We start from the raw sequence: 19,264 nt of genomic DNA on the forward strand, positions 1-19,264 counted from the left end.
TTGCGGAAGGTGAGTATAACCATTTTTTAAATTATTTTTAACATTCTATCTTTTACTATTGATGCGGCATAGGTAGCATCAATAGTAAAAAGTTGGTCACACTTGTCAAACACTGTTTGACAAGTGTGACCAACCTGTCAATCAGTTTTCCAAGCGATGCTACAGATCGCTTGGAAAACGCTAGCATTCTGCAAGCTAATTATGCTTGCAAAACACTAGTTTTCTGCGGGAATATGCATGCCAATTCCGCATGCGATATACCCGCGGCAGGAGTTGCAGAATCGCCGCGGAAATTTCCAGGGCAATTCTGCAACGTGTGCACTTAGCCTAAAGATACCCTGCTGATAAAGCCTCTAAACAATTCCTACCTGTCAGTGGAGGTTGGCACCCTACACACAGATACGAGAATGGCGCCCCCACTCACCGATTGCTGACCCTATGACTTTTATTATACGCCCTGCCATATGTGTATCATATGCGCCAGCATTTATGAAAAAACTGAAAAATGATAGGCGGGATTAAGGAGCAATTGATATATATGTATATTATAGGCCTGTTTGTGGCAGGGTATGATACACGGACAAAGACAATAAGTGCAAAACAGAAAAGTGCTCGGGCTTAAAAGTACATCTCACTACCCCTGCTGATATACGCCCTGCCTGACTGTGGGGGTTGGCACCCTACTTGACAGCGGATATGGCGCCCCCACTCCTCGATGGCTGACCCCCTGGGACACCCTACTGATATTCTAATAATAATTTTAGCATGGGTGATAACCCCAGATATAAAACCAAACAGGCAAGGCAAAAAAAACGCAATAATCAGCTCATAATCTTAAGCTGAAGATTACATGTATATACATGACATGATAGCAGAGAGTGAGAAACGATACTTATCAGAGATGATATTGCATACGCCTCTCCGCGTTTTGCTTCAGTGGCTCATCAGGAGGCCATGATGTATAGATGCTGCATGGAATCAAACTTGATCCACTTATATACATGTATCAATATACGTCTGGGCGGTGTCTAAACCCAAAACTCTAGAGGCACAGGCCGGTCAGCCATAACATTGTAGCCCATATACCCTGCCAGATATATCAAATACTCTAAACCGACCGCCCACGGTCCTGGACACACATACTAGTGCGGTATTCTCAGGCTCTACATATGAACAATCAATAGCATACAGCACACCAATTACCTATCTGCCCCATGCTGCTAAACAGGAAGTTCACTCGGCGTGCGTATCAGCTGAACCGCACAGCACTGCGCATGTCAGAGTAGCTTTGTGCGTATAGCAGCTTAAATAGATGACGTCAATATGCGTGTCAGCTAAAACAGCACCGCACTGTGCGCAAAAATACTGCTGATCCAACTGCACCGCACTCGTGAAATAAGCCTGTCATGCGGGTCAGCTAGAACAGCACCACATTGCGCACGCGCAAGAATGCTGCTGATCCAGCTGTACCGTATTCGTGAAATAAGCTTGTCACTGCACAGAATAAAGGATTGATGTAACCACAGAGAGGAGGGAAATCGCCCCCTCAAGATAAACTCTTATAGATCAGCTACATTAAGAACATCGGCTAAAGGAGAAGAACTTACAAATATGGTGATATTTTGATAAATGGTATTAACCCCTTAGTGACAGAGCCAATTTGGTACTTAATGACCGAGCCAATTTTTACAATTCTGACCAGTGTCACTTTAAGAGGTTATAACTCTGGAACGCTTTATCGGATCCCGCTGATTCTGAGTTTGTTTTTTCGTGACATGTTGTACTTCAAGTTAGTGGTAACATTTCTTCGATATTACTTGCGATTATTTATGAAAAAAATGGAAATATGGCGAAAATTTTTTAAATTTTGCAATTTTCAAACTTTGTATTTTTATGCCCTTAAATCAGAGAGATATGTCACAAAAAATAGTTAATAAATAACATTTCTCACATGTCTACTTTACATCAGCACAATTTTGGAAACAAATTTTTTTTTTTGTTAGGGAGTTATAAGGGTTAAAAGTTGACCAGCAAGTTCTCATTTTTACAACACCATGTTTTTTTTAGGGACCACATCACCTTTGAAGTGATTTTGAGGGGTCTATATGATAGAAAATAACCAAGTGTGACACCATTCTAAAAACTGCACCCCTCAAGCTGCTCAAAACCACATTCAAGAAGTTTATCAACCCTTTACGTACTTCACAGGAACTAAAACAATGTAGAAGAAAAAAATGAACATTTAACTTTTTTTTGCAAACATTTTACTTCAGAACCATTTTTTTTAATTTTCACAAGTGTAAAAACAGAAATTTAACCACAAATTTTGTTGTGCAATTTTTCCTGAGTACGCCGATACCCCATATGTGGAGGTAAACCACTGTTTGGGCGCACCGCAGAGCTTGGAAGTGAAGGAGCACCGTTTGACTGTTTCAATGCAGAATTGGCTGGAATTGAGATCGGACGCCATGTCGCGTTTGGAGAGCCCCTAATGTGCCTAAACAGTGGAAACCCCCCACAAGTGATACCATTTTGGAAACTAGACCCCTTAAGGAACTTACCGTATCTAGATGTGTGGTGAGCACTTTGAACCCCCAAGTGCTTCACATAAGTTTATAACGTAGAGCCGTGAAAATAAAAAAATCGCATTTGTTTTCACAAAAATGATCTTTTTGCCCCCAAATTTTTATTTATTTTCACAAGGGTAACAGGAGAAATTAGACCACAAAAGTTGTTGTGCAATTTCTCCTGAGTACGTCGATACCCCATATATGGGGGTAAACCACTGTTTGGGCGCACCGCAGAGCTTGGAAGAGAAGGAGTGTCGTTTTACTTTTTCAATGTAGAATTGACTGGAATTGAGATCGGACGCCATGTCACGTTTGGAGAGCCGCTGATGTGCCTAAACAGTGGAGACCCCCCACATATGACACCATTTTGGAAACTAGACCCCTTAAGGAACTTATCTAGATGTGTGGTGAGCACTTTAAACCCCCAGGTGCTTCACAGAAGTTTATAACGTAGAGCCGTGAAAATAAAAAAAATCGCATTTTTTCTACAAAAATGATCTTTTTGCCTCCAAATTTTTATTTTACCAAGGGTAACAGGAGAAAATGGACCCCAGAAGTTGTTGTACAATTTGTCTTGAGTACGCCGACACCCCATATGTGGGGGTAAACCACTGTTTGGGCGCATGGCTGAGCTCGGAAGCAGAGGAGCGCCATTTGACTTTTCAATGCAAAATTGACTGGAATTGAGATCGGACGCCATGTCGCGTTTGGAGAGCCCCTGATGTGCCTAAACAGTAGAAACCCCCCAAAAGTGACCCCATTTTGGAAACTAGACCCCCCATGGAACTTATCTAGATGTCTAGTGAGAACTTTGAATGCCCAAGTGCATCACAGAAGTTTATAATGCAGTCGTGTAAATAAAAAATATATATTTTTTAACAATAAAGATTTTTAGCCCCCAAGTTTTTATTTTCACAAGGGTAACAAGAGAAATTGGACCCCAAAAGTTGTTGTCCAATTTGTCCTGAGTATGCTGGTACCCCATATGTGGGGGTAAACCACTGTTTGGGCGCACGGCAGAGCTCGGAAGGGAAGGAGCGCCATTTTGGAATGCAGACTTTGATAGAATTGTCTGCGGGCGTTATGTTGCGTTTGCAGACCCCTAATGTACCTAAACAGTAGAAACCCCCCACAAGTGACCCCATTTTGAAAACTAGACCCCCCACGGAACTTATCTAGATATGTGGTGAGAACTTTGAATGCCCAAGTGCTTCACAGAAGTTTATAATGCAGAGTAGTGAAAATAGAAAATATTTTTTTTTTCCACAAAAAAGATTTTTTAGCCCCCAAGTTTTTATTTTCACAAGGGTAACAAGAGAAATTGGATGCCAATATTTGTTCTCCAATTTGTCCTGAGTATTCTGGTACCCCATGTGTGGGGGTAAACCACTGTTTTGGCACACGGCAGAGCTCGGAAGAGAAGGAGCGCCATTTTGGAATTCAGACTTTGATAGAATTGTCTGTGGGTGTTATGTTGCGTTTGCAGAGCCCCTGATGTACCTAAACAGTAGAAACCCCCACAAGTGACCAAATTTTGGAAACTAGACCCCCTAAAGAACTTATCTAGATATGTGGTGAGAACTTTGAAAGCTCAAGTGCTTCACAGAAGTTTATAATGCAGAGTAGTGAAAATAAAAAAATATTTTTTTTCCCACAAAAAAGATTTTTAGCCCCCAAGTTTTTATTTTCACAAGGGTAACAGGAGAAATTGGACCCCAAAAGTTGTTGTCCAATTTATCCCGAGTACGCTGATGCCCCATATGTGGGGGTAAACCACTGTTTGGGCGCACGGCAGAGCTCAGAAGGGAGGGAGCACCATTTGACTTTTTTAGCGCAAAATTGGCTGTCGTGTTTGGAGACCCCCTGATGTACCTAAACAGTGGAAACCCCCAAATTATAACTCCAACACACCCCTAACCCTAATCCCAACTCTAACCCTAACTTTAGCCCCAACCCTAACCCTAACTTTAGCCCCAACCCTAACCATAACTTTAGCCCCCGTCGTCACAAAAAAAGTTCAATGTAACCTTTTTTTTGTACATCGCGTCCGCCATTTCCGCGCATGCGTGGCCGTAACTCTGCCCCCTCCTCCCCAGGACATAGACTGGGCAGCGGATGCGTTGAAAAACTGCATCCGCTGCCCACGTTGTGCACAATTTTCACAACGTGCGTCGGGCCGACGCATTGCGACCGCCCCGTACCGACGCAAGTGTGAAAGAAGCCTAAGGCTACTTTCACACTAGCGTCGTACTCGGCCCATCGCAGTGTGTCGGGCCGACGTACCGACGCTAGCGTTGTAAGCGCCGCACACCGGGTGCAGCGGATGCTGTTTTTTCAACGCATCCGCTGCCCCATTGTGAGGTGCGGGGAGGCGGGGGCGGAGTTCCGGCCACGCATGCGCGGTCGGAAATGGCGGACACGTCGCACAAAAAAGTTACATGTAGCTTTTTTTGTGCCGACGGTCCGCCAAAGCACGACGCATCCGTCGCACGACGGATGCGACATGTGGCAATCCGTCGCAATGCGTCGCTAATGCAAGCCAATGGAGAAAAAACGCATCCTGCAAGCACTTTTGCAGGATGCGTTTTTTCTCCAACGACGCATTGCGACGGAAGCCAAAAAACGCTAGTGTGAAAGTAGCCTAACCCTAACCCTAAATTTAGCCCCAACCCTAACTTTAACCCTAACACTAACTCTAACCCTAACTCCAACCCTAACCCTAATTTTAGCCCCAACTCGTCTCTCCTGCCGGCCGGCAGATGGCGGGCGCACTGCGCATGCGCCCGCCATGATGAAAAAGCCGGCTGGCAGGAGAAGACAGAAGAGGACCCAGGGACACCGGTTGAGTATGTTAGGGTCCCCGAATCCCCCTATTTCTCTGTCCTCTGATGTGCGATCACATCAGAGGACAGAGAATTACAGATCGCTTTTTTTTTTGCGGTCGCCGGTAAACTGTTAATTGCCGGCGATCGCAAAACAGGGGTCGGTGCAAAGATCTTCCGGGTGCCGGGCGTACTGCGCGTGCGCCCGCCATTTTTTCCCGGAAAAAAGATGGCGGCGCCCATCGGGAGCCACGAGGAGCACCGGGGGAGATAGGTGAGTATTGGGGGGCTATCGGGGGCCATCGGGGACCCTATTTCTCTGTCCTCCGATGTGCGATCACATCGGAGGACAGAGAAATTAAAAGGCAAATCGCGTTTTTTTTTTTTTTTGTTGTTGCGACCGCCGGTAAACTGTTAATTACCGGCTATCGCAACTCGGGGGTCGGTAAACCCCCCCGAATCATGTTCTCTGGGGTCTCGGCTACCCTCGGCAACCGAGACCCCAGAGAAAATCCGACACTGGGGGGCGCTATTCACTTTTTCCACAGCGCCGTTAATTAACGGCGCTGTGGTTTAAGTACCCTTAGCGGCCGCCGTTAAAAGGCGTATCGGCGGTCGTTAAGGGGTTAATATCCATAAATTCACCTGTGCCATGATAACTTTACAATCCCATTAAATTAAATTTGGCTCAAAATCACCATAGATGTATATCGACCTTCTTATTACATCTCATAGCAAAGCATTTTGACTAATAACATGTATATAGTGAAGATAGAATGTTAAACGATCTAAATTAAGATAAGAATAGGAGTTGATATCTCAGATAACCACAGCTAATACTGTGTATCCCAGTTATAAACAGGGAATATAATAGTGGCATAATTAGCAACAGATTTCCAATAGCGGCACCCGCACATCAGTCTAAGCCTGTTTCGAAAGGCCCCCAACCTAACAGTGATCAAAAAGGAAAATTCCTATTGTACATCTATACTTACAGAAAGCATGCATAAGAGACATTTTCGTTAAGGCCCTGTGGGGCTATGCTGTTGATATGATAAATCCATGCACATTCCTTCTGTAATGGGAGTCTATCAAAATTACCTCCCCTCGGGTTAGGTGTATATACTGTACCTCAATTACACTGAAGGATATCTCATTAGCACTGCCACCATGAACTTCATTCATGTGTCTGGCTATCGGGGTATCACGTTTGTGCTTAAGGTCACCCATGTGTTCCTCTACACGTCTCCTAAATGCCCTCCTGGTTTTGCCAACATAGTCTTTTGGACAGCTACATGTAGCTATGTAGATTAGTCCGCTAGTTTTACAATTTGCAAAATCACCAATGTAAAACGTTTTACCAGTTGAGGAGCTTACGATAGATTTCCCTGGTCTCATGAATCTACAGTTAACACAACTTCCATAATAATAATAATAATAATAATAATCTTTATTTATATAGCGCCAACATATTCCGCAGTGCTTTACAGTTTAACAGTTTCAAACACAACAGTCATAGGTAACAATGTTAACAATACAGTAATAAAGCAGAATAAAACAAAATAAGACGACCCTGCTTGTGAGAGCTTACAATCTACAATAAGGTGGGGAGATACAAAGTACAGGTGTGTATTTACAATGATGTATTTACAATGATGGTCCGGCTATCTTCAGGGGGTGGGGGGTAGATGGAGATAGCGAATGGGCTACACACACACAAACATAAAATGAGTTTGATTAGTGAAGGTGATAGGCCGCTCTGAACAAATGTGTTTTGAGCGAGCGCCTAAAACTATGCAAATTGTGGCTGGTCCTAATATCTTGGGGTAGAGCATTCCAGAGGATTGGCGCAGCACGGGAGAAGTCTTGGAGTCGGGAGTGGGAGGTACGGATTAGTGCAGAGGTTAGTCGAAAGTCGTTTGCAGAGCGCAGCGGTCGGCTAGGCCGATAGACAGAAATGAGGGAGGAGATGTAAGGGGGTGCCGCACTGTGGAGAGCTTTGTGGGTGAGAACAAGTAATTTGAATTGTATTCTGTAATGAATGGGCAGCCAGTGTAATGACTGGCTAAGAGCGGACACGTCCGAGTAACGATTAGCCAGATGGACAACCCTGGCTGCTGCATTAAGGATAGACTGGAGAGGGGAAAGTCGCGTGAGGGGGAGGCCAATTAATAGAGCATTACAGTAGTCCAGACGGGAGTGGATTAGGGCGACAGTGAGAGTTTTTGTTGTCTCCATGGTGAGAAAAGGGCGGATTCTAGAGATGTTCTTTAGGTGTAAGCGGCACGAGCGGGCAAGAGATTGTATGTGGGAGGTGAAGGAGAGATCGGAGTCAAACATAACACCCAAACAGCGAGCCTGCTGCCGGGGTGTTATTTTGGTGCCACCCACGGAGAGAGAAATGTCTAAAGTACCCGCATGTCTTGCAGTCAAGCCAAGTTCCTATTGGGGTTGATCTCTTAAAATGGCTATGGACCAAGTTATCTCTAAAGGTACCGTCACATTAAGCGACGCTGCAGTGATATAGACAACGATGCCGATCGCTGCAGCGTCGCTGTTTCGTCGTTGTGTGGTCGCTGGAGAGCTGTCACACAGACAGCTCTCCAGCGACCAACGATGCCGAAGTCCCCGGGTAACCAGGGTAAACATCGGGTTACTAAGCGCAGGGCCGTGCTTAGTAACCCGATGTTTACCCTGGTTACCAGTGTAAATGTAAAAAAACCCAAACACTACATACTTACATTCCGGTGTCTGTCGGGTCCCCTGGCGTCCGCTTCCCTGCACTGTGTAAGCGCCGGCACTAAAGCAGAGCGGTGACGTCACCGCTGTGCTTTGCTTTACGGCCGGCACTGACACATTCAGTGCAGGAAGCTCTGAGCAGCAGCGCGGACGCCGGGGGACGTGACAGACATCAGAAGGTGAGTATGTAGTGTTTTTTTTTTAACTTTTACAATGGTAACCAGGGTAAATATCGGGTTACTAAGCGCAGCCCTGCGCTTAGTAACCCGATGTTTACCCTGGTTACCAGTGAAGACATCGCTGGATCGGTGTCACACACACCGATCCAGCGATGTCAGCGGGTGATCCAGCGACGAAATAAGTTGCTGGCCTTCTAGCTCCGACCAACGATATCACAGCAGGATCCTGATCGCTGCTGCGTATCAAACACAACGATATCGCTATCCAGGATGCTGCAATGTCACGGATCGCTATCGTTGTTAAGTTGTTCAGTGTGAAGGTACCTTTAGAGACCGGCCCTTTCTATATGTTATCAATGGCCTGGGGCCTATCCAATTTCTCAAGTCAGGGTCAGTTGCCAGAATTTCCCAATATTTGGACAGCACCTTCATTACTCTGTCATTTTGGCTGTCAAAGGTGCCTATAATTCTGGTCTGATCAGGATTATTCAAAAGTGGTCTAGTTTGTGGTTGTAGCAGGGTGCTTCTATTTTGTGAAAAAGCATGCTTATATGACGCTTCAATGACTCCTCTCGGGTAACCCTTCTCAAAAACCTCTTCCTCATATCAACTGATTGCTCAATATATGTGTCAACATCCGAGCAGTTCCTTCTCAGCCTCATAAACTGGCCTTTGGGAATACCACACTTTAGGGGTCTAGGATGATGGCTATCCCACCTAAGTAAGCTATTTGTATTGGTGGGTTTACGATAAATCTGGGTTTTCAAACAACCATCATCATTTTTCTGAATAAGCACTTCCAAGAATGGCAGGGTCTTGTCATTAATTTCAAAGGTGAACTTCATACCGATATTTATATTTAGTTCTTGAACAAAGTCAGCGAACCCTTGTTTTGTACCCTGCCATATGACAAAAATGTCATCTATAAACCTGTACCAAACTCTCACAAACTGATGCCACCATTTATTGTCATTGGTAAAGACTATGGTTTCCTCCCACCAGCCCAGGAACAAATTAGCATACGATGGGGCACAGGGACTCCCCATCGCTGTGCCCTTGAGCTGGTGGAAGTACTTCCAGACGTATATTGATACATGTATATAAGTGGATCAAGTTTGATTCCATGCAGCATCTATACATCCTGGCCTCCTGATGAGCCACTGAGGCAAAACGCGTAGAGGCGTATGCAATATCATCTCTGATAAGTATCGCTTCTCACTCTCTGCTATCATGTCATGTATATACATGTAATCTTCAGCTTAAGATTATGAGCTGATTATTGCGTTTTTTTGCTTTGCCTGTTTGGTTTTATATCTGGGGTTATCACCCATGCTCAAATTATTATTAGAATATCGGTAGGGTGTCCCAGGGTCAGCCATCGAGGAGTGGGGCGCCATATCTGCTGTCAAGTAGGGTGCCAACCCCCACAGTCAGGCAGGGCATATATCAGCAGGGGTCAGAGGTAGTGAGATGTACTTGTAAGCACGAGCACTTTTTTGTTTTGCACTTATTGTCTTTGTCCGTGTATCTCACCCTGCCACAAACAGGTCTATAATATATATATATATATATATATATATATATATATATATATATATATCGACGCCCCCTGAGGAAGGACATCGCCGAAACGCGCGTTGGGGTGGGTCTGGAGTGGATGCGCTCTCCCCAGGACAGCAGCTGGTAGGACTCCTTTAGTTTACATTGTATACTTATATCATGTGATACGTACTGGCTGGTTCACAATTTTTTTTTTATTTTTTTTTTGTGTTCCATTTATGGCATACTTATTGAGTCCTAAAAATGTAGCAGTAAGCAAATTATGTTATGCTCTGCCTGTCTGCTGACTTGTGGTGAGGTGCCATTTATCTCCAGACATACGGTACATGTTACCTGCATCTTTTATCCACCATTTCTGCATTCCTTGTTGTTATATCTTTTATATTTATTTAATAAAGATTTTTGTACATTTTGGACATTTTCTTGCACCATTTTTTTGGTAGTTTGTTGCTTTAGCAATTGGTGTGTCCCTAGACATTCATTATACAGGCACTTGTTACCTCTTATATACAATATCTTATGCCATCATGATAGGAGGTTTTACTAGGTTGTGCTGTATTTGTTTTCCTTGTTTGTATATTTGTATATATATATATATATATATATATATATATATATATATATATATATATATATATATATATATATATATATATATATATATATATATATATATATATATATATATATATACACACACACATACATACATACACATATACACACCAATTGCTCCTTAATCCCACCTAACATTTTTCCGGTTTTTCATAAATGCTGGCGCATATGATACACTTATGGCAGGGCGTATAATAGGAGTCATAGGGTCAGCTGTCGGTGAGTGGGGGCGCCATTCTCGTATCTGTGTGTAGGGTGCCAACCTCCACTGACATGTAGGAATTGTTTGGAAGGCTTTATCAGCAGGGTATCTTTAGAGTGCACGGTTGTGTGATTTATGTGGGTATCTGTTTGTAGTTGTCTCATGGTTTTAAAATTGAATCTAAATAAACGTAATGTTTTATCTATGTCATCATAAGGTTATAAGGGTTATTTGCTTTAATAGACTGATTTTTCTGACCTTTTGGCTGTCTATTAGCTTATGATTGTTTGACGAACTCTACAACCCAACAAGTGGCTCAGGTAGTGCAGCTCAGCCAGGATGGCACAACAATGAGAGCTGTGGCAAGGTTTGTTGTGTCTGTCAGCGTAGTGTCCAGAGGCACTATCAGGAGACAGGCCAGTACACCAGGAGACGTGGAGGACCGCTACCTCAGCCTTTGTGCAAGGAGGAACAGGAGGAGCACTGCGAGAGCCCTGCAAAATTACCTCCAGCAGGCCACAAATGTGCATGTGTCTGCACAAACTGTTAGAAACCGACTCCATGAGGATGGTCTGAGTGCCCGATGTCCACAGATGGGGCTTGTGCTCACAGCCCAACAGTGCAAGACGCTTGGCATGTGTCTGCACAAACTGTTAGAAACCGACTCCATGAGGATGGTCTGAGTGCCCGATGTCCACAGATGGGGCTTGTGCTCACAGCCCAACAGTGCAAGACGCTTGGCATTTGCCACAGAACACCAGGATTGGAAAAAACGCTACTGGCGCCCTGTGCTCTTCACAGTTGAAAGCAGGTTCACACTGAGCACATGTGACAGACGTGAGAGTCTGGATTCGCCGTGGAGAGAGATCTGCTGCTTGCAACATCCTTCAGCATGACCGGCAGTGGGTCAGTAATGGTGTGGGGTGGCATTTCTTTGGAGGGCCGCACAGCCCTCCATGAGGTAGCCCGACTGCCAGTAGGTACAAGGAGCAGATCCTCAGACCCATTGTGACACCATATGCAGGTGCAGTGGGCCCTGGGTTCCTTCTGATGCATGACAATGCTAGGCCTCATGTGGCTGAAGTGTGTCAGCAGTTCCCGCAAGACGAGCGCATTGATGCTATGGACTGGCCCGCCAATTCCCCAGCACTGAATCCAATCGAGCACATCTGGGACATCATGTCTCGTTCCATCCACCAACGCTACATTGCACCACAGACTGTCCAGGAGTTGACTGATGCCTTAATCCAGGTCTGGGAGGAGAGCCCTCAGGGTAACATCCACCGCCTCATCAGGACAATGACCAGGCATTCAAGGGAGGTCATACAGGCACGTGAAGGCCACACACACTACTGAGCATCATTTCCTTGTCTTGAGGCATTTCCACTGAAGTTGGATCAGCCTGCAATTTGATTTTCCACTTTGATTTTGAGCATCATTCCAACTCCACACCTCCATGGGATATTAGTTGTGATTTACATTCATCATTTTTATGTTTTATTGTTCTCAATGCATTCCACCATGTAATAAATAAAGATTTTCAATCGGAATATTTAATTCAGTGATATCTAGGATGTGGGATTTTAGTGTTCCCTTTATTTTTTTGAGCAGTGTATATTCCATCCCTAGAGACACAGACTGCTTTGGGACATACCATAGTTTCCGGTGTCTTACAATGAAAAAAAATATATATTTCGGCTTCTCCTACTGCTTTTCTTACTATCTGAATAACTTGTTTGTCAATAAGGATGTGTAACCAGCCAAGCTGTTGAGGAGATGACAAGTTTTCTTAAAGGTAGTAATTTTTAGCGTCCGCAGTGTACACAACTGGATTTCTGTACCACACAATGACATCTACGGAAAAGGTTTTTAAAGCGAACCTGTCACCAGGTTTCGCCTATACAAGTTATAGCCACCGCCTTTCAGGGCTCTTCTTCTCACAGGTATTCACTGACTTTCCCCAACGCTCCCTGTATCCTGAAGGTCTCTGTATATTGCATTGATTTTCTATGGTATGCACTGACTTTCCCCAACTCTCCCTGGATCCTGAATGTCTCTGTATATTGCATTGTTTTTCTATGCTTTCCCTGGCATCTGCGTGTCTTTGTGCAGCTCATATAATCTTTTTCTGGTATGCTTCTTACCTATCATCTTGCTTCCATGACCTGTTTCATGTCTCTCATTATGTTATTCTGGCATATCTTTGAGTGGTCACTCCAACCCCTCCCTCTCTTTATGACCTTTGCTTCACTCTCTACATCTGGTCTCGCCATACCCACCCACCTCCTCATTCACACCTGATTGCCCTTAGCTGGGGATATATTCCGACCCAGGAGTCTGATCAAGACTTTAGTCTGATCCATGTATCTTTCAAATTCCATCTTTCATATTCCAGATTTCTAATTACTATACTTTACTATGCTTTGAATTAGACTGAAATTGGACTGGAATTTGACTGTAAGGTAACGGAATATCAAACCACTACAATGTTTTGGTTTCTTTTCTCTTTCACACCTATACTACTCTATTTTTCCCTACCTCCTGTAATCCCCCCCATCTAGTAAGGAACTAGTAATTTCACCCTCCATCCTCCCCAGCAATCTTTCCTCCTCCTCACAGCTGATCCTCCACATACAATCCTTTCTCCAGACACACTGCCGCATCATGTCCTATCCTGATCCCACCTTCTAAGGCTCTGTCTACTACTCCTCATCACTGGAGAAGTATCCCCAAATCCTGGCCCTCCTTAACACATCCCCACACTTATTTCAAACCCCCAGCCACAATCCCCTACACGTTTTCCCCAACCATGATAACCTCATACCCATTCATCCAGCCCACACTCCCCCCTACCTGGTGCACTATGGAATGCACGCTCCGTCTGCAACAAACTGCCATTTATCCATGACCTCTTCATCACCAACAAACTCTCCTTCCCCTGCATCACTGGAACCTGGCTCACCCACTCTGACAGCCTCTCCGGCTGAACTTTCCTATGGCGGATTCCACCTCTCTCACACTCCTTGCCCCAGCACCAAATGTGGTGGAGGAGTTGGCTTGCTCCTGTCCACCACCTGCTTTTTTACTCCAATCCCACTACCACCCTCTGCTACTCTTCCTTCGTTTGAGGTGCACTCCGTCCGCATCTATTCCCCCTCCAGCTGGCTGTCATCTACCGTCTCCCAAAGCTAGCCATCTCCACCATTTCACCACCTGGCTACTTCATTTCCTCTCTCCAGACATCCCTACTATCATCATGGGTGACTTAATATCTCCATTGACACTTCCACCTCAGCTGCCTCTAAACTTTTATCGCATACTGCCTACTTCGTCCTCACTCAATGGTCTTCTGCAGTCACTCACAAAGATGGTCACACACTAGACCTGATCTTTACCAGCTTCGGGTCCCTTACTAATTTCACTAACTCACCCCTCCTCCTGTCTGACCACAACCTACTGACATGGTCTTCCCTCTCCTCTCCTAGTGCGCAACCCCCACTCCACAAACTCACCCTCGCAGAAATATGAAACATCTCAATTTACAATCACTCTCTGAGTCCCTTCTCCCTCTTACAGACATAGCTTCCCTTCATGACAGACGCCGATGCTACTTTTTATAACACCATAACAGCAACACTCGATTCGGCCGCCCCCCTCATGCATAGCAAAAAACTCGTACAATCAACAGACAGCTCTGGCTGACCAGCCTGACCGAAACTGAGACGGGCTTCCAGGGTCGCTGAGCGAAGATTGAAGAGATCCCACTCTGCAGAGCACTTCATCGCATACAAGAAGCCCCTCGCTAGCTTCAAGTCCAAGCTCACTACCGCCAAACAAACTTATTTCTCATCTCTCATATCCTCCCTGTCTCACAACTCTCTCATTTCTGCTGAAGACTTTGCCTCTTTCTTTAAACCGAAGATCGATGCGATCAGAGAAAGCTTTGGCCTGCAGCGCCAAATGCCCCTTTTAGCTGCTCAACCCTGTTCCTCCAAAACCAGCTTCTCCACCCTGACAGAACATCAGCTCTCCACCCTCCTGTCTAGATCACATCTCACCACTTGCACGCTTGATCTACTCCTGCCCCACCTCATCCCCAACCTCACCAGTCTTCATCCCAACCCTAACACACCTCTTCAACCTCTCACAATTGGTGTCTTCCCCTCATCCTTCAAACATACATCAATCACACCTATCCTCAAAAAGCCCTCCCTCGACCCATCCTCTGTGTCTAGCTATCGCCCGATAGCTCTTCTTCCTTATGCCTCAAAACTACTGGAACAGCATGTCCATCTTGAACTGTCCTCCCACCTCTCCTCCTGCTCCCTCTTTGACCGGTTACAATCTGGCTTCTGACCCCATCACTCAACTGAAACTGCCCTAACTAAAGTCACCAATGACCTAACCGCCAAGAGCAAGCGATACTACTCTGTCCTACTACTCCTGGACCTGTCTTCTGCCTTAGAATCTGTAGCAGGAGGGAATGGTCCACAGTGTTAATCATCTCTTGGCATCACAGACTTGGCCCTATCCTGGATCTCGTCATATCTAACAAACCGAACATTCAGTGTCTCCCTCTCCCACACCACCTCCTCACCTCGCCCCTTGTTTGTCGGTGTCCCTCAAGGCTCAGTTCTAGGACCCCTACTCATCTCCATCTACACTTTCAGCCTGTGACAAATCAAAGAATCTTACGGTTTGCAGTATCATCTCTACGCCGATGACACGCAGATCTACCTATCCAGACCTGACCTCACCTCCTTACGCGCCAAAATCCCACACTGTCTGTTATCTCTGCTTTCTTTTCTGCTCGCTTTCTAAAACTTAACATGGACAAAACAGAATTCATCATCTTTCCCCCCATCTCACTCTACTGCTCCACCAGACCTATCCATCAAGGTCAATGGCTGCTCACTTTCCCCAGTCCTGCATGCTCGGTGCTTCGGGGTGATCCTCGACTCTGCCCTCTCTTTTAAGCCACATATCCAAGCCCTTGCTTCCTCCTGCCGTCTCAAACTCAAAAATATTTCCCGGATTCGCGCATTCCTTGACCATGAAACCACAAAAACACTAGTGCACGCCCTTATCTCCCGCCTCGACTACTGCAACCTCCTACTCTCTGGCCTCCCCTCTAGCACTCTGGCACCACTCCAATCCATCCTACACTCTGCTGCCCGACTAATCTACCGGTTTCCCTGCTACTCCCCAGCCTCTCCCTTATGCCAAGCCCTTCACTGGCTTCCTATCGTCCAGAGACTCCAGTTCAAAACCCTTACTATGACCTACAAAGCCACCCACAACCAGTCTCCTCCATACATGTGACATGGTCTCCCGATACTTACCTACACGCAACCTTCGATCCTCACAAGATCTCCTTCTCTACTCCCCTCATCTCTTCTTCCCACAACCGCATCCAAGACTTCTCCTGTGCTTCCCCCATACTCGAACTCTCTACCCCAACACATCAGACTCTCACCTACCATAGAAACCTTTAAAAAGAACCTGAAGACTCACCTGTTCCGACAAGCCTACAGCCTGCAGTGATCCTCAACCTACTGAACCGCCGCACAACCAGCTCTACCCTCTCCTAGTGTATCCTCACCCATCCCCTGCAGACTGAGCCCTCGCGGGTGGGGTTTTCTCTCCTCCTGTACCGGTTAGTGCCTTGTTTTTAGCTCATGTTTATTGTATTTGTCTATATTTGCCTCTTTTCACATGTAAAGCGCCATGGAATTAATGGCGCTATAAAAATGTATAATAATCATAGAATGCTGTAGATAAGCCCTGAAAGGCGGTGGCCGTAATTCTTACTGGCCAAACCTCGTGACAAGTTCCCTTTAATGGTAAATCCAAAAATCCTTTTTCCTTGTAGTCATTCGATAAATTGAATTAAAAATACAAAACAGTTAACTAAAATTAAAAGGGAACTTATCACCCCCCTAGGGCGTTTTTAAGTAAAAGAGCCACCTTCAGCAGCACTAAGGATTCTGTGAATGTGGCTCTTATGTTTCTGATCCCTAGTAACACTGAAAAACTGACTTTTATTAATTGTGCCCCATACCTCTATTGAGTCCCAGAGGTATGGTGTACCCCCGTTTCAGCCGCCTCCCAGCCGTCCATCCCCCTCTAGCGACTGTGCACCGCCTCCTGTGTTGCAGTTACATGCCCCGACGCCTGCGCTGTGCCAACAGTTCTCGGGCATGAGCAGTGCGCGCTTCCCAGGAACTGACATCAGGCTATCGCGCCTGCTTGTTGCGGAGGCCCCAGATCCCGCCCCACAGTGTGTTATAATGTATTCACACTGCGGGGTTGGGAATCTGGTGCCTGCGCAGTGGAGCGGGTCACCGTGCTCCATTAAAGATTGCGCCGAAGTCTCGCGAGATTTGTGAAGTCCAGTGGATCTGCAGCAGCCAACAATTTGAGCATGTGTTTCTCATCAACAAGGTGAGCAGTATTATTGAAATATACTATCCTTAGTCTGTGGGATAAGACCCTTTGATGCTTTTTTTTTTTCTCCTTGAAATAATAGTTGCTTTTTATTTATTCACTCTTTAGACTTCTGAGAAGATCGGTATTAGAAATGAAATTGGAAAAGCCTACCTCAGTTTCTTTGCATTCATTCATGACAGTTGTTGCCTTTTCCTCCAGATTTTTCAGTTCGGCAGATAATTCCTCTATTGATTTGTCATTGTCAACAATTTCCTTTTCAGCACGGACAACAGTTTCCTCAGCTTTTTTGAGGTTTCTTTGTAATAGGGGGTGAAAAAAAAGGTTGACTCAAAATGAATGTACAGAATTATCAGATTTTAGGCTGACTTACTCAAAAGGAGACAAAAAAAAAAACAACAACTTACATACTGCATTATGAAAACTCATTTCTTTCCCTCAAGCTGTATAGAACTCAGACTCTGCAGTGACTCATTTCTTAAAATTCCCTTTCACTATGCAGCAGGGGATTTTGAGATCTAACAAAACTGATTGCAGGTGGTTTTAAATATTTCTTTACTATATATATATATATATATATATATATATATATATATATATATATATATATATATATATATATATATATATATATATATATATATATATATATATATATATACATACATACATACATACATGCATACATACATACATACATACATACACACATACACACATACACACATACACACACACACAGTGGTGTTCAAAAGTCCTGCATAGGTATAGGATAAATTGATTTTTCAAGTTTTAAACATTTTCTGTCGAATATCTTCGATGCTAATGAGACATATTATATATGGTTTTGTTCAGAATACAATTTTGCATTCTCTCCCTGTAATATTTTTAGCTTTTGAAGCAGTTTTGCCTGATATTATTGCAACAATATGGGAATTGAAAGCACTACTAAATATTGTACAGCTTAAGATCCAAAATTATCCAATCACAGATGAGGTTCTTGTGACCAATCATAACCTGGATATGGCAGCCAATCACATTGCATTACATTGCATCACATCTGCTGCTTTGTTTGTTTGGTTTATCTGTTGATCTATCTAGTAAATCATACTGTAGAGTTTTATGATGGGAGCCTTCAGATTTTTGTCAGCGGAGGATAATGTGTGCGAGTTGTGGTGCTACATGAAGAGGGTTATACTGGCCCCCAGATCGCAAGGAAGGTCGGCTGTAATCAGAGTACAGTCGTAAGAATTTTGCAGAAACATAAGCAGCTTGGAATTACCCAGGACAGGCCCAGATCTGGTCGGCCCAGAAAGTCAACTAAAAGGGAGGATAGAGTACTGATAAGAACATCCCTTGCCAATCGAAAGCTCACCTCTCCTCAGCTTCTGCGAGAATGGCAAGAAAAGTGCAATATTGAGGTAGCAACATCAACTGTTAGGAAGAGATGTTTGGAAGCAGGATTGAGAGGGTGCAAGGCCCGAAAGAAGCCATTGATGACATCCATACAAAGACAAAGGCGAAAACTGTGGGCATTGAAATATTTAAAATAGAGGAAGGAGGAGTGGGAAAAAGTGCTATTTAGTGATGAAAGCACTTTTTGCATTTTAGGAAATGATGGCAAGTCTTATGTGAGAAGGTTCCCACATGAAGAGTACAAGCCAGTGTGTTTGAGCTTCTCTGTGAAACATCCGATGAAAGTAATGGTCTGGGGCTGTATGGCAGCCAATGGTGTTGGAAGGCTTCATATTGTGGAGGGTATGGTTAATGCAAAAAAATACATAGACATCCTTAATAAGAAAATGCTTCCTTCTGCTCAACACCTGTTTTCAGGGGATTACATCTTCCAGGATGATAATGCTCCTTGTCACAGAGCTAAGACAGTAACGGAATGGAAAAAAAAAAAAAAAAAGAACAAGGTGGCTACTATTGACTGGCCAGCTCAGTCCCCGGACCTCAATCCAATTGAAAATTTGTGGCACAAGGTATCATTAAAGATATCTAGAAAACAGCCAAGGACCAAGAGTGAGTTGACTGAGGCTCTGATACAGGCCTGGAACCACATCATCACTCGTGAACATCTGCAGAAGCTTGTTCACTCAATGCCACAGAGATGCAAGCTGGTGCTCA

General features: G+C 44.5%; 1 protein-coding gene across 2 annotated transcripts in view; it reads right to left on the minus strand.

Annotated features, from left to right (window-relative positions):
- The window catches only part of SMC4 (structural maintenance of chromosomes 4), a 142,876-nt gene that overhangs the window by 18,071 nt on the left and 105,541 nt on the right, over nucleotides 1-19,264 (minus strand). For both annotated transcript variants that reach the window (XM_077290648.1, XM_077290649.1), the window contains exon 19: nucleotides 17,288-17,432. In XM_077290648.1, the coding sequence (XP_077146763.1) occupies nucleotides 17,288-17,432 (145 nt within the window). The remainder of the gene's footprint in view (nucleotides 1-17,287; nucleotides 17,433-19,264) is intronic.

Source organism: Ranitomeya variabilis, chromosome 2 (genome assembly GCF_051348905.1).
Source record: "Ranitomeya variabilis isolate aRanVar5 chromosome 2, aRanVar5.hap1, whole genome shotgun sequence".
NCBI lineage: Eukaryota > Metazoa > Chordata > Amphibia > Anura > Dendrobatidae > Ranitomeya > Ranitomeya variabilis.